We start from the raw sequence: 23392 nt of genomic DNA, 5'->3' as shown, positions 1-23392 counted from the left end.
ATTACACACTGCAGTGTAGGGGCGATGGAACCACAGCGACCACACCGACCCCCCTTTACCCCTTGTTTGTTTTGCAGCTGAACGTACAGTAGACAATTAGTAACCAACCAGTGCTGCATGCTGCGTAGATAGTCACGCTGCCTTCGCGGCCTACTGGAAATACCTCCAAATCATAGATTAAAAAATAAAATAGCCTACATAGTTGTGTTAAACAAGTTGGACTCAAGTGAAATCAAATAATACATCAACAACGAGCTCATTTCATGTGTTTTATTAGGATGTGGGCTAGTGATGTACTTTATGTAGGCCTAGTCTTGATATAAAATTCCAACATAATAATTTGAACCAAGGTCAACCACTCTGAACCCGCTGATAGCCATTTAGGATTTTTTCTTTTCTTTTCATTTATTTTTTTGTAGCCTATAGCACCTTTTTCTTGTTGTTGTTGTTTTGTATTGTTCAGTTTCCCCCCTCTCTCATTCTTTACAAAAACGTTCTAAAGGGACAGAACGTGACTTTAATTGGATGAGGGGAAATCTAAAAGTTCCATGAAAAACTGAGAAGCACGTTGGGACTTTGGGTCCAGATTGTTGTTATGATATGGTCAAGACACATTGGGACAACTTGTGTAAGGAATGCTTAACCAATGATTTCAATGTTTTTGATATAGAAAAGTGATAAATACATTTTAAAAAGTCACATAGTCTTACTGACACATGCTACTGTGGTTGCAAAAATCACATTTTCTCATTTCAGCTTTTATTTGTCTGCAGCAACACAGTTTAGGTCTCAGTTAGGGTTATTTTTCCACATTTCTTTACATTTGATATTTAAGCAATATAAACTCCGCTGTCTGTTATCTGATGACTAGACTTTGACATTTTCCGTATTTCAACATCCACCCAATGGCACTTGACCTCACTCGACATACCAAAGTAGAGAAACGCACGATTTGTATTTGAAAGCATCACGAGAGTTGAAAAATCAGAGCTGTTCTTGAAGGCATCGGCGGAGCCCGGAAGGACAGTTGGTTTTTTTTTTCCTTCACAGGAAGAAGGTTCATTTCGAAAGTCGTGTTGGTAGTTTCATCTGTTGAATGTGTGGACTGGACCTCCCAGCTGCTGTGTCCTGTCTCCTCTAACGGCCTGGCTGCTCTTTAATGCAGCGGCAGCCATGTCACTGTGATACTAAAACTGTTCTTAACGGGAGCGGCTCGGTAAGTTAACTTACTTCTGTCCATTGTCCCGTTTTACAGTCAAGTCTACCGAGCTGAAGCCGTAGTAGTAGTAGTAGTCTGTCTCCAGGCAAGGCAAGGCAATTTTATTTGTATAGCCCGTTTTTACAAACAGTTTGTCTCAAAGGGCTTTACATGGCATCGTAACAACATCCTCTGTCCTCAGACCCTCACATCGACTGAGGAAAAACTCCATGGAAAACCCTTTTAACAGGGAAAAATCGGAGAAACCTCAGGGTGAGAAACAGAGGAGGGATCCCTCACCCAGGACGGACAGACGTGCAATAGATGTTGTTACAGACAAGAAAACAGTTTACAGTGTATGTCTGTGTGGAATCAGCTGTAAGTTTGAAATGAAGTCAGGTTGTGGTGTTGTAACAGCTTCTTGGGGTCAGATCAGATCGCTCTCGCAGCTAGAATGGAGGTGGTTACATAATGGAATGTGAAGGAAGACAACAGAGCTGCAGGAACTGTTCCATCCATTGACGACTGACTGTCACGAGTTGTTTTCGGTTTTAGAAATGAAACTAGGTTTGAGCATGTGAAGCTGGAGCTGGAGCTGGAGACTTCTCTCACACATGTTGGACGGTGGAGAATCCTTCATGTTTCACCTTCAGCAGATGATGAGAAACGTGACTGTAGTAACTCAACAGGTCTGCTGTGTAGTAGTAGTAGTAGTACATCTGGTGCACCGATTGTTACAGAAAGGCGTCACAACATTCAATAACGCATTCATTCATTCAAACTTAATTCCTAAATATTACATAGATAGAAAAGGTGTATGCTGACGCTATTCAGCTTATATACAGTACGTACCATGTTGCCCTCAGGCAACATACCACTTTTTGGCCTCTCACATCTCCACAATTCATCCCATTTAATGCTGTAATACTTTTTTTTTTTTTTTAAAAAAGAGAGGAGACCTTAGAGAACCACTAACAATGCTTTAATTTATCACATGACTTTCAAGAAGCCATACTGAAACCCTTTTCTGCAGACTTTTTCAAAGAAACAGGTTTGCCATTTTGCTCCACTAAAACGGTCTGAAAACACAACTTCCTGGCCCTTTTTCATCTGGAAAAAAATATATTTACACTGATAGATTAGTAAAGTTTAATTTTTAATAGTTCCATGCAATTTATATACTTATTAAATAATGGAAACCTGTTAAAATGCACCTGTTGCCCGAAAGCAACAACGTACCATTATAGAAAATTGCAATGTTGCCTTGAGGCAACAGTGGACCATTATGGAATCAAAATTGCATTATGAGACTATGGTAGTGTGTGTTTAGGTGTAAATATAATGTTCAAAAACATATAATTCATCATAATTTTGTTTTTTATCCTTAATAAATGTGATTTTGGATGCAGTAAAGTAAACATCAGGCTACTATTATGATGATGAGGAAGATGAGAATGAGAATTGGGATGAGGATGAGGCCAGTGAAGGTGAAAGTCTACAGAGACTGGTGTTTCTAATACAGTATATGATGAACTGTAATGGTACAATGTTGCCTACAGGCAAAAAATCCCAAAAACTTCCAAAAATAAATAATTTTTAAAAATGTCTTTAGATTATGTTTATTTAGTCTATTTTGAGACATAAAAACACTCCAAACATTTTTTCCCCACTGGTATCATAATGCGTACCATAGAGGGATATGCACAGGCCAATATGCTGTTAAGAACATTTTCTATATGTTCTGTTGATGTCAAATGTGCTCTGTTCAAATGTCACCCCCCTATATACAGCTCATCTCTGGTCTTCCTACAGAATGAAAAGTATGCAGAGGCTAAAAGTGGCTTATAATGACGCCATGAGGTTGTTGCTACGTGTTCCTAGGTGGCACAGTGCCAGCTAGTTATTTGTATCTTCTAATGTACCAACACGTCCTGCATTGTTGCGCAAGCTGATGTTCAATTTCATGTGTCGTTTGGACCTATCTGTTAACTGTATTATCAAGGCCTTAACCTGCCCCATGATGGGATATCGGCTCACATCCATCCAGGCTTCGTAAGCACTGGCACAATAGTTTGCACTGTTTCTTTTAAACTAACAGTGACAAATTACTGTATTTTATATTATTTGTTTGGTTGTTTGTCTACTTGGTTTTGTCTTGTATGTTAGCCTAAGTGTGTATGTGTATGAGAGTGGACCACTTTTTCGAGTCCATAATAAAGATTATTATTATTATTATTATTATTATTATTATTATTATTATTATTATTATTATTATAAGTGCAGACCCTTTAATTCTTCTTTTCAGTTAAACCTATGGAGAAAGTAGCATAAATCTTACATTCAATTCATTCTTTATTTCAGACCCAAGGGGATCCATATCACACAAAAAAACACAATACAAAAGAGACAGAATAAGAATAAGAAAGTACAAAGCCAACACAGACATACTCTGAAATGATTGGCCAGTCTGGATGAGAGTCTGACAGAACTGTACAGGATGAACCAAAACAGCAATTAGCTCATTTTCTGATTCAGATGCAGCCTACACATAAACCTATACATCAGATCAACAGATGAAGCTAAAATAAATCAACAGCATTAAAGTTGCAGTCAGATCCCAAACGATCAGTCCTGTTTATAGCTTTCTATCATACTATGTTTTCATTTCTTTGTAAACTGTGTTATGTTTTTGCTTTGTTGGAGCTCCTGTGGCAGCCACAGAGATACACAACACAAGCTTTTTAATGTAGTCATTATTCTGGCAAACATTCTTTAAACTTTGTTAGGGAGTAAATTATTCTTTGCTTTGTATATTATATGCAGTTTTAATTTTCACTAAGTCAGCGAACTTTAAAGGGATAGTAGAATTTTTTTAAAGTGGGGTTGTATGATCTACAAATAGCCCCTAAGTACTTTAATTGCAGTAGAAGACTCTCTGCACTCCTCCCGTTAGCAACGCCAGCCCATAGCCCTGCCCAGAGATTTACAACATACAGTGTTGTGAACAGACCCAAAGAAACGGCCTATTTTCACGGCCTAAAAGAGGTTTTACCTGAAAGAAAAATACACAGTTCCATTGTTCGCTATAATATAATTTTTTCCAGCCCCTCAAAGTGCAGGAAAAACACAGTTTTTATTTGGACCTAACCAACTCACGTATCCCTCCGCCCAGGGTTAGCACCCGCCGACCAGCAGTTGGTTAGGTCCAAATAAAAACTGTGTTTTTCCTGCACTTTGAGGGGCTGGAAAAAATTATATTATAGGGAACAATGGAACTGTGTATTTTTTTTCAGGTAAAACCTCTTTTAGGCCGTGAAAATATGCCGTTTCTTTGGGTCTGTTCACAACACTGTATGTTGTAAATCTCTGGGCAGGGCTATGGGCTGGCGTTGCTAACGGGAGGAGTGCAGAGAGTCTTCTACTGCAATTAAAGCACTTAGGGGCTATTTGTAGATCATACAACCCCACTTTTTAAAAAAAAATTATACTATCCCTTTAATACTCTCAATATGATAAAGAAAAGGTTGGTGTGGTGGTTGTATCCTGCATGATGTAAAGGGGTTGGAGGTTGGTTAGGTTGTTCATCAAAAGAGGAAATGTAAGTCAAGTGGCAGCAGTCAGCAGACAGACATAACAGTGTTGTTTCTGTGCTGCAGCCAGCTAACAGCAGAGCGGAGAGATGGCCATCGCACACGTGGCCACAGAGTACGTCTTCAGCGACTTCCTGCTGAAGGAGCCCAACCAGGCTCGATACCGCAACGTCCGCACCGAGCTGGCCGTGGACAAGATGGTGACCTGCGTGGCCGTGGGTCTGCCCCTGCTGCTCATCTCGCTGGCCTTCGCTCAGGAGGTTTCTGTTGGTGAGTGGAGACACAGGAGAGAGAATGACACAGTCTGCTGCCTCAGTGTTGATGCTGTTATATACGTATACCCAGGGGGCAAAGCAAAAAAAACAGACAGGGAGCGTTGTAAAAGGTTTGACAGCAGAGATGATATGTAGGAACTTGAAGGATTAAAACCTGGGTGGACAACCCGGTCAACTAGCTGCTGGAAAGCTACAGGGGCTTTCTTGGGTCATTTTGCTGGCGAAATGATGTAAATGCAAATATTTAGGTAATGGTATAAATAGTCATACAACTATAACATTTGGCAGAGAGTATCTTGACACATAGGGGAAGGCAGGAAAAAAAGATTCTGGGGTTTGTTGCAACTCGATTTTAAGATATCACCCTCAACATCCCAAAAAAGACAAAAAAAAAGTACTGTTCGCCTGACAAATTCTCATGAAATTTATTATTTTTCAGCACTTTATGGAGAATATCTATGCCTAACATGTATATAGAAAACTTCCTTAATTCATAAGCTTCCATTTGAGTCCAAGATAGCCTTTCTACTAGCTACTGGAAAGCTACAAGCTGTCTCCAAACAATGCAACACCTATTGTAAAAAACCATTCTATTTCTGGTCTCCCCAAAGTGAACAGATAGATAGAGAAGACCGTTGGCCACAGCAAGTGGGGCTTTGGAGATAGAAAGGCTGACGGTTTCAGGGTGCCCCAGAAACTGTCTCCTGCAGTAGATCCAGCTGAGTCCAGGGACTGGACTGCTGAGGACCGGGGGACAGTCTTCTCTCTAAAAGAAGTCCATCAGTCCTACATTCTGACTCCATGAATGAAGAACCAAATCATCCTCCAAGAGCAACTTCTCCCAGACATCCAAGGAACTTTACACACTTAAAGGACAATTCCAGGCAAATTCAACTCGGGGCTGTATTTTCCTAACATTTTAGGTCTAAAAGAAGGAATCTGAAGATTTTCCGTTTAATTGCTTCTGTTTTGCGGTAGTAGGATGCTCGGTGTGTTCATGTGCAGTCGGAAGCTCCCGTTTGTGTCATAAACACAGGAATATCAACTCTTGACTTGCTTGAAGTGTACATGTTTTTCCACAGACAGCATCAGATGGCGACTCAAACATGCGCCGAGAAGTTTATTTACTTCAAGCAAGTCCAGAGTTGATATTCCTGTGTTTATGACACAAACGGGAGCTTCCAACTGCACATGAACACACCGAGCGTCAACTTGGGTCTCGCGCAAGACTTTGAATTAGATCTAGTTTTACAAACATGTCGGCTTGCTTGAAGTAAATAAACTTCTGGGTGCATGTTTGAGTCGCCATCTGACGCTGTCTGTGGCTTTGAGGGATGTAAACAGTCTAAGCAGTGGAACTTCCATCCGCTCCCATTCATCGCTGCCGTGGCGATGCGGGGACAGACACAACTACCGCAAAACAGGAGACATTAAACTGAAAATCTTCAGATTCCTTCTTTTAGACCTAAAATGTTAGGAACATACAGCCCCGAGTTGAATTTGCCCAGAATTGTCCTTTAATGTAATTGTCAATAAAAGCCTTTGACACTTATGAAATGCTTGTAATTATACTTGAGAAAAGATGTAAAAACACTGAAGCAGTAAATACTTGTGTCATTCTCCAGACTCCTTAGCTTCCCAGTCAGTCTTTCACTCACTCTGTTGGAAACAAATGATGAATAATAATGAATTCTACTTTTTGACATGATGGGTTTAAGAGCAGCTTTAATGAACAGTTCAAGAGATCAATCTGCAGATAAAACCAATACAAATGAAATGACTGAGACCATCCCTCTGACTCGTGCTGGATGTTTGTGTGTCTGTGTGTGTGTGTTGTGTGTGATTCTTTCAGGGACTCAGATCAGCTGCTTTGCTCCAACCAACTTCTCCTGGAGGCAGGCTGCTTACGTGGACTCATACTGCTGGGCTGCTGTGCATACACACACTCTACCTCTGTGGCTTCACAAGGTACACACACACACACACACACACACACACACACACACACACACACACACACACACACACACACACACATACATATGAATAGAATTGTTGTAATGATGCTAACCACATTCTGTGTTATAAACAGTTTTCTTGTCTGTAACAACATCTCTGTCCCGTCTGTCCGTCCTGGGTGAGGGATCCCTCCTCTGTTGCTCACCCTGAGCTTTCTCCTGGTTTTCCCTGTTAAAAGGGTTTTCTATGGAGTTTTTCCTCAGTGGATGTGAGGGTCTAAGGACAGAGGATGTTGTTATGATGCCATGTAAAGCCCTTTGAGACAAACTGTTGGTAAAAATGGGCTATACAAATAAAATGGCCTTGCCTTGCCTAGTAGTTTTATGATGAAATGCACTGGGATGGCAATGCATTGCAATGCAATGGGAAATACTTTGTAAATGACTTCTACAAGAACAGTATGACAGGTTTATATTGATCTGGCAGTCAGACTTTATTTATAGAGCACTGTTCTTACAAATAAAATGTAGCACAAAGTGCTTGACAAAAGCAAGCAAAACAAAGTGGAAGTAAAAACCAAAGCCACCAAAGCCACACACACACACACACACACACACACACACACACACACACACACACACACACACACACACACACACACACACACACACACACACACACACACACACACACTCTCTCTGACACATAACACATGCAGACAAGTGAAGATCAAGAACCTTTGTCTTCAGTCTTATCCGTTGACATACTGTGTGTGATGGTTTCTGTCTTGTGTCTCATCAGACATGTTGTGTGTTTTCTGTGCCGCTGTGTGACTGTAGTTCCTCTGGGCTCAGTGGTAACAATGGCCACTCCCACAGCTGACATGATAGTTCCTGTCTTGTCTTTCTAGTGTTTTTATTGTGGGCTCAGGTTTCCATGCAAATCTACCGGAGCAGGTTTAGTCAAATCAGAGTCAGAGCAGGTTCTCCCAAACAAAGACAAACCTGCCGTTCTAAGGCTTCTCCTCAAATCTCTGAAAAATGAATCAACATTTGATGTGTGTGATTGGCTGATGTTGGTTCACACGTCAGGCCTAGAAGTGTTGGCTGTAATGTATTTATACGTAGTTACCTGATGAAACCCTAACCCTTCTTCTGCTTAACGGTATGACACTGCACAGAAAATAATGATGCACAAAAAGTCTAGACTTAAAAAAAAAAAACTAGAACAAAAAAACCTAGAAACCCCCCCCCCATCCCATTAATAAAACACAGTGGCCTCATGACACAGACCTGGCTTTTAGAGCGTTACAATCTTTTTTTCTTTTCTTTTTTTTTCTTTTTTACAATCTGTTTATTGAATTTTACATATTAGAAAACCCCTACGTTTTCTTACAATAGTAATTACCAGGGCCGTTGCTAGGAATTCTGGGGCCCCTGAAAGAATACTAAAGTGGGCCCCTGACTTTTCCACTTTTTTTTCTTAGACTACGTATGTATTATCATTTTTTATTTAGCCTACTTTGTTTTGATGCTAATGCAGTCATTAGTCAGGGTCTTATGCAGAATAAATCAGTCATACAAATATTAGACTACTGGGGTTTTTGTGGGCCCTACTGGGCGCTGGGCCCCTAGAATTATCATCACCTTTCTCCCCTATACGGCCCTGGTAATTACAGATATAAATTCAGCACACCCCAGAACAGATACCAACCCCCACCCCCATCCCTCTGGCACCCAGCCCCAGCAGATGGACACATACAGTTAAAAGTAAAAAAAAAAAAAAAAAGACAGACAAAAGGAAAGAAAAAAAAGAGGGTTGATAGAGGAAGAGAAAAAGATGCTAAATAAATAAACAAGTGAATAAATAGATAGATAGATAGATAGATAGATAGATAGATAGATAGATAGATAGATAGATAGATAGATAGATAGATAGATAGATAGATAGATAGAGAATACTTTATTCATCCCTAGCAGGGAAATTCAAGTTAGTCCAGTAGCTCACACAACAATGACACAAAAAAGATGTGTATATGTGTTATATAAAATGATTGCAGCAGGAACAAATGATATCTTAAATGAATGTATGAATAGATACAAATAAATAATAACAGTAGTAATACTCAGACTAAAGCAGAAGTGAGTGATCCGGTCGTTTTGGCTAATGCTGCGTTCCAGGCAGGCTTTTGAAATCGTAAATTACAGCTTCAAGTCACAACTTACGACTTTGTAGCGTTCCAGGCAACCCACTCGTGTTTTTCCGACCTGTTTTACCGGTGAAAGTCACTATAACGGCCACTCGTAACTTCCGACCGGTGAACTCGTACCAGATCGAACTGGTACCACTTCACGGTCGGAAAAATACGAGTTTCCTTGAACGCACCATAACAGTCCTCGTCGCTACGTCACCACATTCACGGCGTTCCTTGGCTGCACACACAGCCCTGCATGCCGTTCTCTCTCCTCATTGGATAAAAACTGTAGGATACGATAAATGTTTTCTCTTCGGCTCAGAGCAGAGCAGAGGGACTGAGAGACCCGTGTTTCAGTCCAAACACTCTATGTAAGTGATTGCTGTCGGAAGATAGAACTATTTAAGACTTATATTAACACAAAAATATCACTCACTTCTGCTTTAAGACTAATAAGATCAATAAAGAAGCATAAATATCTAAGTTGGCAGGTAGCAAGAAATATTAGTCAATTAGAAATAAATTAATAAGAAATGAGTTTGATATCAATAATGAGGTCAGATGTAGGTCAATGAAAGTAGAATATAATATGAATGTATATATTTTTAATGTTCCTGCTAACAAGTGGACTTGACCTGGTTGTGTGTGTCAGTTCTTCCCCTACATCCTGCTGCTGGTGGCCGTGCTCATGTACACCCCAGCGCTGTTCTGGAGGTTTTCCGCGGCCCCCCTCCTGCAGTCGGACCTGGGCTTCATCATGGAGGAGCTGGACCGCTGCTACAACCGAGCCGTCACTCTGGCCAAACGCATGGCCACGGACAGGTCAGTCTACTGGACATGTTGCTGTTACACTAAGGCCCAATCCCATTTCTCTTCCCTTAAAGGGATAGTTCAACATTTTTGACAAACTGGGACACGTAAGGGACAGTTTTTCATCAAGCAGTCTCTGAATTTCCCTCTAAAACAACTCTGTCTGGTAACGTTGTGTTATTATCTCATAGCGTGGTGAATGTGCAGGTCACAACTTGTCCACCAGAGCGTTGTGGAGTTGTTGGATTGTGTATTTGATGAGTTTGATGAGGGAAACCAAGAAATCCCATGAGCCTCCGTAGCGTAGCTCTGAGCAGCTCACGGCTCTGCTCTGCCGTTCTAAAAATAGCTTGCACCGACAAATAAAGGTAACGAACCTACTGCTATGACTATAGGGATTATGGAATGGGCCAATTTGCCAAATGTTGAACTATCCCTTTAACACTAGCACTCGGTTTCAAGTGGCCTCCAGAAGGGCGGGGTTTTGTTGGGAGGGCCGGGGGAGAGACGCACACTTATCAATGAATAAAGATTTGATTTGAAGTTATTTTATAATAGCATACCGCATTTCCACAAATAACAGCCGGTATTCAATTGTTTACACAAACAAATAAAGGTCGGCCCTAAATACAAGCCGGGTCAAAAAAAAAAAAGAACTCTGTGGCCTGGAACAAACTGACGAGGATGTGATCAGAAACTCTTTCAACTTTGTGGACTGTCTGTGAAGACTGACGGGAGTGAAGCTGACCTCATCCAACGCACCCCTAATTCCGACGTTTATGGTGGCGATAATGTGCCGGAAAAGCCGGTGCCACCTGCAATAACGGAACCAGTTGACAAAGTATCGATGGTGATTTCATCTTGCACTAATTCTGCCTCCGACCTCCCTCCGATTAAAGGAATAGTTTTAAGGGTTGGAAAGCACTTCCCCTTGCTCTTAAAGGGATAGTAGCAACATTCTTTAAACTTTGTTAGGGAGTAAATTATTCTTTGCTTTGTATATTATATGCAGTTTTAATTTTCACTAAGTCAGCGAACTTTAAAGGGATAGTAGAATTTTTTTAAAGTGGGGTTGTATGATCTACAAATAGCCCCTAAGTACTTTAAGTGCAGTAGAAGACTCTCTGCACTCCTCCCGTTAGCAACGCCAGCCCATAATAGCCCTGCCCAGAGATTTACAACATACAGTGTTGTGAACAGACCCAAAGAAACGGCCTATTTTCGCGGCCTAAAAGAGGTTTTACCTGAAAAAAATACACAGTTCCATTGTTCGCTATAATATAATTTTTTCCAGCCCTTCAAAGTGCAGGAAAAACACCTAACCAACTCACGTATCCCTCCGCCCAGGGTTAGCACCCGCCGATCAGCAGTTCATTCATTCATTCATTTTCTATACCGCTTATCCTGCACTAGGGTCACGGGTGAGCTGGAGCCTATCTCAGCTGACTTTGGGCGAGAGGCGGGGTACATCCTGGACAGGTCGCCAGTCTATCGCAATTGGTTGGTTAGCTCCAAATAAAAACTGTGTTTTTCCTGCACTTTGAAGGGCTGGAAAAAATTATATTATAGCGAACAATGGAACTGTGTTTTTTTTTTTTTCAGGTAAAACCTCTTTTAGGCCGTGAAAATAGGCCGTTTCTTTAGGTCTGTTCACAACAATGTATGTTGTAAATCTCTGGGCAGGGCTATGGGCTGGCGTTGCTAACGGGAGGAGTGCAGAGAGTCTTCTACTGCAATTAAAGTACTTAGGGGGCTATTTGTAGATCATACAACCCCACTTTAAAAAAAAATGCTACTATCCCTTTCAAAGAATTGGGACACACTACCCCTACACCAGAACGCGCAGAACCGAGTGCTAGGGTCAAAATGGAGTGGAAGTGGGGGAAATGGGACAGGGCCGAAGCCTTGAGTCAGGAAACTGATGCAATGAGACTATTTCAGCTCAGCCTTTTTGTTGTTTACTGTTGTTTTCCAAACCTGTCTAATGTTCTGTTCTCCTGACTCTGTGGGCAGCGACCCCTGCGAGGGATGTTTCAACTACCCGCTGGTGGAGAAGTTTCTGATGACCAAGCGCTGCTCTCGCTCCATGCTGCTGTACTACCTGTCGTGCCGGGGCCTGACCCTGATCACGCTGCTGTGTGCCTGCATCTACCTGGGCTACTACCTGCGCCTGGCCTCACTCACAGACGAGTTTGGCTGCTCGCTGCGCGTGGGCCTGCTGGAGTCCGACCCCGGTATACCTGAAAAGGTGCAGTGTAAGCTCATCGCTGTGGGAGTCTTCTCTCTGCTCAGGTAACATCATGTCTCTCTCTAACACACCTGAGGTACACTCATGAAACACCTCAGAGGCTCATTCACTCATTATAATACAATAGCCCTTAAAGGGATAGTTCAACATTTTGGCAAATTGGCCTATTGCCATAATCCCTATAGTCATAGCAGTAGGTTCGTTACCTTTAATTGTCGGTGCAAGCTATTTTTAGAACGGCGGAGCAGAGCCGTGAGCTGCTCAGAGCTACGCTACAGAGGCTCATGGGATTTCTTGGTTTCCCTCATCAAACTCATCAAATACACAATCCAACAACTCCACAACGCTCTGGTGGACAAGTTGTGAGCTGCACATTCACCACGCTATGAGATAATAACACAACGTTACCACACAGAGTTGTTTTAGAGGGAAATACAGAGACTGCTTGATGAAAAACTGTCCCTGAAGGCAACACGCATCAGTGGTTTTGCATGAATTTCCCTCTAAAACAACTCTGTGTGGTAACGTTGTGTTATTATCTCATAGCGTGGTGAATGTGCAGGTCACAACTTGTCCACCAGAGCGTTGTGGAGTTGTTGGATTGTGTATTTGATGAGTTTGATGAGGGAAACCAAGAAATCCCATGAGCCTCCGTAGCGTAGCTCTGAGCAGCTCACGGCTCTGCTCCACCGTTCTAAAAATAGCTTGCACCGACAATTAAAGGTAACGAACCTACTGCTATGACTATAGGGATTATGGCAATTTGCCAAAATGTTGAACTATCCCTTTAACGCGTCCAGGCCATGTTCAATAATATATAATATATCCACTTCCTGTGGTATTATTACGAAAATATATATATATATATATATATATATATATTTTTTTTTTTTTTTTTTTTTTTTTTTTTTTTTTCCCAGAAGCCACCTGGAGCTGTCAGCTGACACATATCTCCTTTTCACTGCAGCTCATGTGATGTTGTGATTGAGGTGAATACTGACTGTCCCACTGTCCCTGTCCCTGTCTCTGTCCAGCATGGTCAACCTGGTCCTGTTCATTGCACTGATCCCTGTGGTCATCTACGCCGCTCTCCGTCCCCTGCTCTGCCACGGATACGCCCACTTCCTGGAAACCTACCAATCACTGCCCACGGTGAGCGTCCTGCCCACCCCGGCCGGCCAATGGGACGATCTCTCCCTCTACGTGCTCTACCTGGAGGAAAACATCAGCGAACTGAAATCCTACAAATACATGAAGGTGCGTTGGCAGGCGTGGTGAGACCAGAGTCCAAACTCCCAGAATGCACCACTGCCACAAAGAATATCTCTGAAACACAACATCACTACCACACATTCCCCTCAGTTAGTCTTCAGAAAGAAGAGATCAGTGCAGACTCACAGCCTCTCTTCTAGAGCAGTGGTTCTCAAAGTGTGGTCTGGGGACCCTCAGGGGTCCTTTAGAGGGTTAAAGGGGGTCCCCAACTTTTTCTTTTTTTCCAGAAATATTACTTTTTTTTTCCAGAAATTTCTCTACATTTTTCCAACATTTCACGCCATTGGCCCTGATTTGAACATACGTTGACTAAAAAAGTAACGTTATTGAGTCTCACAACAAATATTTGTGTATTTCTGGTGTTTATTTCAAATTTAGGGTCCTTGATGTAAAAAAGTTTGAGAACCACTTTTCTAGAGCATGTGAGTATTAGTATGGGGTAATTATTAAAGAGGGACTCTTCAGGATCAGGACCACCTTTACTCAGCTCCATGTGTCCCTTGTTTCCAGCTCCAGAGTCCTAGTGCTGGTTAAATCACTGACTTGTAATGTTCAAATTAGGGCCAGTGGCGTGAATTTGTGGAAATATTGTTGACAAATTTCAGGAAAAAAGACTTTTTTAGAAAAAAGTGATAAAAAATTTCAAATAAAGAAGTTTTTTAAAACAAATTCTAGAAAAAAAGTGGTAAGAATTCTTAAAAAAAAAAAAATTCTCCAAAAAGTGGTCACATTTTCAAAAAGTTTTTGAAAAATTCTAGAAGAAACTGGTAAAATTTCTAAAATTAAAAAAAAAATGTTAAAGAAAAATCTAGAAAAAGTGGTTAAATTTCTTAAAAAAAAAAAAAAACTTAGATAAAAAACTAATCTCTTGTTGATGACCGATAAGACTACACAGATATACACATGGTGACGTGGTAGATGATAAATAACCTTATCCACCACTCCATGGATTGATTTCTCATTGAAAACAAATGCACATAGAGGAGAGGAGGGTTAGAGACACAGAGGAGGAGAGGTCAGGGTTAAAGTAATGATTGTAGCTTCTGATTCTGTTGAATGGTGGTGTGTTGTGTTGTGTTGTGGTGTGGTGTGACAGCCGACAATGAACCGAAGCCGTCTGAGTGGAGGGGACGGTTCATCACAGTGATAAGTGATGTGCTATGTCTCTGAACCTGCAGGTGCTGGAGTTGCTGAGGAGACGAGGCGAATGCTCCGGGGAAAACTTTGACTCCCTGGGTCTGCTGCAGACTCTGTGTCCGGTCAAGATGGACAACGTGGACGGGAAGAAACTGAGCGCTGCTGCAGGGAAACGGGACGGAGTGAAAACCAAGGCAGCTGACTCTGTGAGCGGTCCATCAGCAGAGAACAGCTGCAAGCATCCAGAGTCGCCTGCAGACAACCACAGCGACGAGGACCAGGTGGACATGGAGATGACAGGTGAGTGGACAGAAGCTTTCACTGTTGTTGATGCTTTTGTCTTGTATTGTGTTAGCCTTGAACTCAAAACAACTTGCACCGGAGGAGGGGGGAAAGGGGAAAAGGGGGAGGAGGTTCCAGCGCAGACGGGCAGCCAGCCTAAATACAAAGTAAAAAACAACAAGAAGAACCTAGATGATAAGTGATGCTTTCTCTTCTCAGAGCTGACTCACATGCTGGTGGGAGACGGTGATGAAACAGACTGTAACAACAGCAGGGGAGGAGCTCTGAAGCAGCGGGCCACGTGATTGGCTGCCGGCACAGCCACGCACACCTGGATTAAGGAGCATCCTCCTCCTCCTCCCCCGTCTTTGAACGATGGGGTTCTTTTTAAAACACATGGTGATGTCAGACCTGTGGCTGGCAGGTGAGTCCACCTCATGGAGACACGGATTTCCATTTTGATGGCAGAAACTTTATTTAAAAAATCCCCTATTTAGCTTTCTTATACAACATTTCAATATACAACGAAGGTTTTCTATTCTTACAGTTGACTTTGACTTTGACTATACTTCATTCATTCTCATTCATACATATTTCTGATTGAATGGTACATACACTACGATAAAAATGACAGAGTGGGAGCTGGTTATGTCCTGGTCATGTCCCCGTTACTTCACCTCAGTCACACGCCTGGTGTATGTTCTGTGACTATGTAAAGTGCAGGGAGGGAGATGTTGTTGCAGGATCTTTATGGTAGGGGTGGGGTGAAAACAGACAGAAAACAGCATACTGACTGAAAGTAAATTGTGTGGATGTTCATCTCGTTTCATTGTTATTTCTCATCTCTAAAGCTGACACGTGTCACACTGACTTGGTTTTCATTAAAAGAAAAGATGGTATTTTTTATTTCAACTGTTATTGTGGGAGAATGTAGTTTTTATGAGACTGTCATCCCATGTCAATGTTAAAGGGATACGCCAACATTTTTTTTGTGTGTCTTGCCTCACTCCCGAGTCCATGACCAGCAGATAGACACCATCCTTTCCACTGTGCGTGCAGTAACAAGGGAGATAGAGCCGTAATGCCCGTAATTAGCTTAGCTCAAACACTGGAAGTGTATGGGTAGTGTTAGCCTGCTTCCTACCCGAGCCGAAATCGGCAGTCAGAAGCTGATTTCATTTTAGCTCTAAACTCTGTAAATATATCACTTTATCGACATTTCAAACATTTTTAAGCGAGAAAGTAGCCGTTTAGATCAGCAGTGTGTCGTTAATTTGTCTAAATACCAGCTAGTGTCGGCGCTACTCAAGCTAGCCGTTGTGACCAACGCACTTCCAGTTACTTCCGGTTACTTTCACAAAATAAAACACCCGTTGCCCTTTACATACAGAAGTGCTTTTACTTTGAAATAGGAAGCTAACCTACCCTCGATGTAGCTAGCTTGAACCAAAATAAAGCGTCTTAGCTTGAACCCTCCGTTTTGACCGATCTCGTCCCGTTACCGGCATTTGACCGCTCAAGATGCCTTACCGGAGAGTTTTGTCAGCTCTGAGACGAAGATCGGCCTGCCGGTTTCCGTTTAGACTTGCTGAAGAGTTTCTCTGATGACTTTAGGTGGAGGCAGGCTAACACTACCTATACACTTCCAGCGTTTGAGCTAAGCTAATTACGGGCGATACGGCTCTATCTCCCTTGTTACTGCACGCACAGTGGAAAGGATGGTGTCTATCTGCTGGTCATGGACCCGGGAGTGAGGCAAGACACGTAAAAAAAATGTTGGTGTATCCCTTTAAGGATTCAGAGCCTGAGCTGCCAGGGCCCTCTGATTAGTCTCTGTTCAAAGTTCTTTTTCTGTAATTACACATGTATTATCATCATTCTCCCGTGTCTCCTGTATGGTACTGCTTATTTTGATGTGTTGGTTGTTGTTTACAACCAGTTTCATTTAAGGACACTTCTGGCCTTTTCAACCAAAGTGTCCGGATGTTTGGTACATGCTGGTGATCTGTTGTACATATAAACATCTTTCAGACATTTTCTGGTCTCAAACTGGAATTGAACTTGCCACATTTGCTTGGGAGTCTCAGGGATAAAAGGATCTGTCTGGAGTTATTGTATGTTGAGCTTCTTCCACTGCCTTGTATATATGTGCTGCCTGAAGTGGAAGCTTTTAACATGTTGTCATTAAAATGCTGTGGTAAGATCTCCTCTGGTCTCCTCTGGTCGTGTCTACATCTGATGCCACTAGAATCTTCAGAAAGCTGCAGAAGGTGTACAGAATGACTGGCCCTGGGTCAGCCTGTAAACCACTTTACTGAACAAAGCCCTGCTCATCTCAGATGCTGTAGCCATCTGACTGTATGATTAATATTTTTTTAATCATGTGTAGTACTCTTTTTGAACGCTAGGTGGCAGTTGAGCTCACTGAGACCAGGATGAGCATCTCAAACAGAAGGTGTGTATAGAAGAACAAGCAAAGCACTGGCTGAGAGCAGAGCAGATAGAACAACCAAGACCCCAAAGTGAAAAAAAAAAAGACAAAATGAGTCATTTGGTACATGATCACGAGGGAATAAGAAAATGAGATTTGATCATATCTAAAAATCTACATCAGTAAATCTCATAGTGTAAAGTGTTGCAGCTCCCTGCCCAAAACATGGGAATAAGAGGACCGAGGTCAAGAGGTCATCAAACATGAGGTGATTCTTTTTCCTAAAACACACAGGACTAATAGAAGGAAGGATAGCTATTAGCTACAGAGTTTTTAAAAAGTATACATTCCCAATTACGCCTAAAGTATTTGCCATAATCGACGCTATACCTGCGGAACTGTAGATGTTATTGTGAGGAGACAGTATGTATGTATGTGTACACTTTAAGACAGGTGGTATAAATTTAACAGACAAAAGAAATGCACCAATATACATATAGAGAAACTCAGTGTGGACTTGAAGCTGCAGATGTGGCACAAAGAAGATAAAAGTTAAAAGTTTTGATCCTGTTAATCAGGCCATCTCCAGATTTAAAGACGTTAATATGAACTGTACTTTCTGTGAACAGGAGGAAAATATTTGTCACCTTTTCTATGAATGTCGTTATGTCTGTTTGTTTTGGGTAGAACTTAAATACATGTTTGAAACCTTAGCAGACATACAGCTTAAAGGGATAGTAGCATTTTTTTTTAAAGTGGGGTTGTATGATCTACAAATAGCCCCTAAGTACTTTAATTGCAGTAGAAGACTCTCTGCACTCCTCCCGTTAGCAACGCCAGCCCATAGCCCTGCCCAGAGATTTACAACATACAGTGTTGTGAATGGACCCAAAGAAACGGCCTATTTTCACGGCCTAAAAGAGGTTTTACCTGAAAAGAAAAATACACAGTTCCATTGTTCGCTATAATATAATTTTTTCCAGCCCCTCAAAGTGCAGGAAAAACACAGTTTTCAGTTCACAACACTGTATGTTGTAAATCTCTGGGCAGGGCTATGGTCTGGCGTTGCTAACGGGAGGAGTGCAGAGAGTCTTCTACTGCAATTAAAGTACTTAGGGGCTATTTGTAGATCATACAACCCCCCTTTAAAAAAAAATGCTACTATCCCTTTAACTCTTAAAAGATATAATTCTCTCATATGATGAAAAAAAGCTTTAAGCATAAGGAACTGTTTCTGTTGAATCTTTTCATTTTGCAAGGAGGATACAGCATCGTAAATGGACCCAAAGAAACCAAGTTTTCCTGAATTCAAAATACCGTAGAAATATTACATGCAACTACTGCACAACATGAAAGACAGAAAAGCTATATCAACTCTGGACAATTACAAGCCTCTATATGGTTTGCTAACACCCCTATCTGTGTACATATGAATATAATTGTTATAAGTGAATTGAATTAGTGTCTGTCTGTGTGTATTAATAAATAAAATGGAAGGAAAACAAGGAGTTGTGGCTGCACACTGCCATTAAACAATAATAAGAAGGTGTATTATAGTTTAATAGTATTGCCTTGACTTGTAACAGTGGCTTCTTATTGGCCATCACGGCTCCAGTTGGCGCTAACTCCAGCCTCACCTGTTAAGCCTCAGCTCGGCCCCGCCCCCCTCCCCCTCCTCAGCCAGTAGAAAAGCCCTCAGCAGTGGAGAGCAGATTGACAGTGCGTCTCCATGGCTCCGAGCAGCAGCAGCAGCAGCAGCAGCAGAGCCAAGCAGCGGGCTGAGTCCTTCTCCTCGGCGGAGCAGAGCCTGCTGCTGGAGCTGTACGAGCAGCACAGATCCGTGATCAGCAGCAGAGGAAACACCACGGCCGTCAACAAGGCCAGGGAGGGGGCGTGGCAGAGCATAGCCGGCCGCCTCAACGCGTGAGTCCTCCTTCTCCATGCTTTGGTTCTAGTCCAGGCAATCTAGCTCATTTTGGACCCAAAAATACAACTAATTGTAATGGAGTTGTTTTTCACCATACATCATTTCTATGAGGTGTCCAGAACAACATACTAAAAGTCCTAAGAAATCCTAGTTGGGGAAATATGTTTAATTCTCATCAATCCAAGACTCATTTACTGTATAAAGTCTATGGCCAGAAAACAATAGACCCCAATAGGCTTTTTTTTTTTTCCTTTACTCCTATCACAATGAAACTTTACACAATGAAAGTATCTATGAAATGTAACATTTTTTGTATTACAAGTTTCTTTGTACCCCCCCCCCCCCCCCCCCCCCCTTTACTATTCGGGTGTATTTTGGGCATATTCCATTAGTGTATGGCTCATTTGCATAATTCATTTTCAAAGAAACTTGTAATACAAAAAATGTTACATTTCATAGATACTTTCATTGTGTAAAGTTTCATTATGATAGGAGTAAAGAAAAAAAGCCTATTGGGGTGTATTGTTTTCTGGCCTTATTGGTACCATAGTCTTTATACAGTAAATTAGTCTTGGATTGATGAGAATTAAACATATTTCTCCAACTAGGATTTCTTAGGACTTTTACTATGTTGTTATGGACACCTCATAGAAATGATGTATGGTGGAAAAAATTCTATTACAATTAGTCTGTCGTAAAATGCTATTTTGCCTGGACTATTCAGACATAACTAATGACTGTATGTTGGTGTATAGAAGTACAGAAATGATTACAGAGTGACATCAGGGCTCCAGTCTGCCCCTATGGAGGCATTTCCCCCTACAATTTGAAACAGTGCAAGTAAATGTTTCAATGTAAATGTTACCTGCACATGTGCAACCAGTGAATTAGCTGTTTTATTTTTAACACTGGTGAAACATGGAAGGGGCAACTCAAAGAATCTAGAATCTCTAATTCTAGGAGTCAGGCTGATGTGTGTGAGGATCATGAATGAAAAGGAAATGTGCAAGTTGATTTATAATGTGCAACCCTAAACTTTCTTCTTGCGCTCCTAAAATGCTAAGTTAGGGAAGAGTTGGTCTGGAGCCTTGGGCATGTTATTTCAAACTATGTAACATTTATCATACAACTCCATTGGCCATATTAGAAGTGCATGTGTGTGTGTGTAAACAGGAGCAACCTGAGTGGGCAGAAAAGGAGCTGGCAGCAGGTGAAGATAAAATACAAGAACATCCTTTCAAACGGTGAGTGATGCACAAGCACATGAAGGTTGTTCATCAGCATGCAGCTGCAGCTGTGTAGCCTACAGACTGTGTCGTTGCCTTGCAGCATCAAAGAAACAGACGGAACACAGAGCCGCTGCTGCAGGACCCCCACCATCAGAGACCCTGGACCTCAGTCTCAACAAGGGGCCCCACACTGAGGGGATCCACTCAGGGAGGGGACATCACATCCTACAGCTGGACCCGTCACAGCCACAAGAAGACCCTCAGGACACAGGACGCCTGTATAAGACATACCTGCAGCTGTCCATAGAGCACAAGAGGCTGCAGATCAAGAAACTACAACTGGAAATAAAGCAGATGGAGAAGGATGGAAGTATGAGTCCACACACAGCATGAGCTCTTTCTGTCTTACTGTCTCTGACGGTCCTTTCTGTCTCCACAGCCTGACTCTTTGGAATGATAAAGATCTGAAATCAACTTTTTCTACACTGTTGAAATGTTTTTTTTATTGGTTAGGTGATTTTATTTTTTAATTGTTAATAAATTATATCATTTAAAGGTGATAGCCACAAGTTTAATTCCTCCTGGCCAGAAGGTGTAGAACTCACATTTCGGACCCACCAAAATGTATTAAACAATTGTTTATATACTTTTTTTTTTTAATTCAGTAAAATTAATACTTTTATTCTGCACCCCTCTAGACATTCTGTGGATGCATTATTTTTGAAAAATGTATTCTTTTGATGAAAAAGTTGTAGCTATAACCTTTAATGTTATTTTATCATTGCATTGCCAGTGTGTAAAAGCAAAGCAGCAGTGTTTGGGTTTTTTTTTATTCCAGACTACTGAACAGAGCTGGAGCTAAGCCTCACCTTAATCCTGCTGGAGGGGAGGATTGCCTGGCAGCACAAGTCACCATGGTTACAAGGCTGGCTTTCATGGTAACCACTTTGATGGGATGGAGTTGAGGCCCAGGTTGATGGAGCAGAAGTCTGAGCTAAGCTGGAAGGATTAGGCTTAGCTGGAAGCATGGTTTCCATGGCTACTGAGGTGGAGCTAATCTTCTGGAGCAGAGACAGAGACAGGGCCGTAGCTACCACTGTTGTCTAGTTCATGTGCTGTCTTGTAAACTGTCTTCTTGTCTGTATCTATGTCCTCCGTCTCTCACCCTGAGCTTTCTCCTCTTTTTTTTTCTCTTGGAGTTTTTCCTCAGTGGATGTGAGGATGTTGTTATGATGCTGTAGTGTGTACAGACCTTTGACACAAACTGTTTGTAAAAATGGGCTATAGCCTACTAATAAACCTGCCTTGACTGTGAAAACAGTGTGTTTGAACTGCAGGACTTGATGCTATAAAGATGAATGGGACAGTAACAAGTGCAGCCATGTCTCTCTGTGGGGTCAGGTTAAAGGAGAATTCCGGTCATTTTTGACCCCTACATCGTTGTCATGATGGTCACCCAGTGTTGGTGGAGCAAAAAACACGACTAAAATTGATGCAGGCAAACACCACGCACTTTGTTGTGATGATTTCTTTACAAAATTAACCGGTGGAGCAGTGCAGTGGTAATGTCATAATGTCTCTGACCGTTTATTTTAGGAAAGAAATCATCACAACAAGGAAAGATGTCTTTCCAGGATGTCTCAGAGTTCGGCTATCTGAGGTGAGTGGCTACATGCAAAAACACAAAGTTTATACTGTTTATACTCTACTATATGAGTTCAGTGGTGTCTCTAAGGATTCCAGCCATGTACCATAGATATCTGGGGCCGTATTCCTAAAGATTCTTAGTGCAAAGAGTTGCTCCTAGTGGCCAAATTCTAAGAAAATTCTTAGAATCATGATGTTTTCTTAGAATTTCTCCTAAAAGTTAAGAGTAGATCCTAGTAAAGATAAAAGCTATTCCTAAAGAATCCTAGCTCTTAAGAGAGCTCCTAAGGTGGGATCTGTTAAGAGTAGGGAAGAGGACTTTTAAGTGGCTTAGGAGTTCCCTAAGCAGAGGACAAAATGGTGGACAGAAGAGGCAGGAGAGATATTCTCCAAACACTGGATGAGAGTGAATTAATGAAACGCTACAGATTGTTCCTGTTCCTCTGTCCAGTTGGATTTCCTTGTTCTTTTCTTCTCCATTGCTGTTCACTGGTTTGTGGTAGATTGCAAAGCCAACCAACACTGCTTCTTATAGGCCGGTCAGCAATCACGGACACTGATTAAAGCTGAGCCATTTTACCCTTGTTAATACCAAATTGAGTTGGAAAGTTGAAAGTGCAAAAATTACCATGGTAATTCATATAAGCAAATAAATCTAAGTTTCACACATTTTGTAGGATAATTTTAAAGTATAGATTACTATTCATTTAACAGATATTTTCTTTTATGTGAAATAATTTTTACAATTACACAGTCTTCATAAGATTGGATTTTATGGTTAAATTTATCGATTTGAGGGTCCATCCTTTGCCCATTATCACCAAAAGTATATTTTTTATCTAGCTTTTTTTTAAAGTATATTTTTTGGGCATTTTGGCCTTTAATTGACAGAACAGTTGAGAGAGAGACAGGAAATGGGAGGCAGAAAGACATGCAGGATAGGACTGCTCCACAAGCGATTCGAACCGTGGCCACCTGCAGTGAGGACTATAGCCTCAACACATGGGGCGGGTGCTCTTTATCTAACTTTTAGGATCAACCAATCACAGCGTTTGAAATGATGACTCATACCTAGCAACGGGGGTCAACCACACCTCCTCACTAAGATAGGAGTTTCTGTCCACTCCTTGCTCAGAGTTCTCTGAGAGTGTTCTGGAATCATTCCTAAGCTAAGACTCCTTGCTAGGAATTTT

General features: G+C 41.6%; 1 protein-coding gene across 1 annotated transcript; it reads left to right on the top strand.

The window, feature by feature from the left end:
* The first annotated feature begins 1062 nt into the window (after positions 1 to 1062).
* On the top strand, positions 1063 to 17124 carry LOC310995852 (pannexin-1-like). Its single transcript, XM_083985016.1, has 8 exons — positions 1063 to 1216; positions 4855 to 5058; positions 6916 to 7031; positions 9869 to 10038; positions 12040 to 12318; positions 13309 to 13531; positions 14725 to 14983; positions 15185 to 17124. The coding sequence occupies exons 2-8, from the start codon at positions 4878 to 4880 to the stop codon at positions 15268 to 15270; spliced, it is 1314 nt and encodes a 437-aa protein (XP_083841142.1). The 5' UTR covers positions 1063 to 1216; positions 4855 to 4877; the 3' UTR covers positions 15271 to 17124.
* The last annotated feature ends 6268 nt before the right edge of the window (positions 17125 to 23392 follow it).

Source organism: Trachurus trachurus (assembly GCF_905171665.1).
Source record: "Trachurus trachurus genome assembly, chromosome: 13".
Classification (NCBI taxonomy): Eukaryota; Metazoa; Chordata; class Actinopteri; order Carangiformes; family Carangidae; genus Trachurus; species Trachurus trachurus.
This window is presented reverse-complemented; position numbering and strand designations above follow the sequence as displayed.

Excerpts from the sequence above, each read along its gene's own strand:
- LOC310995852 (XM_083985016.1), top strand. The coding sequence starts at position 4,878 with ATGGCCATCGCACACGTGGCCACAGAGTACGTCTTCAGCGACTTCCTG. Across the intron at positions 10,039-12,039 it reads AAACGCATGGCCACGGACAG|CGACCCCTGCGAGGGATGTT; the intron begins GTCAGTCTACTG and ends CTCTGTGGGCAG. Across the intron at positions 14,984-15,184 it reads GGTGGACATGGAGATGACAG|AGCTGACTCACATGCTGGTG; the intron begins GTGAGTGGACAG and ends TTCTCTTCTCAG.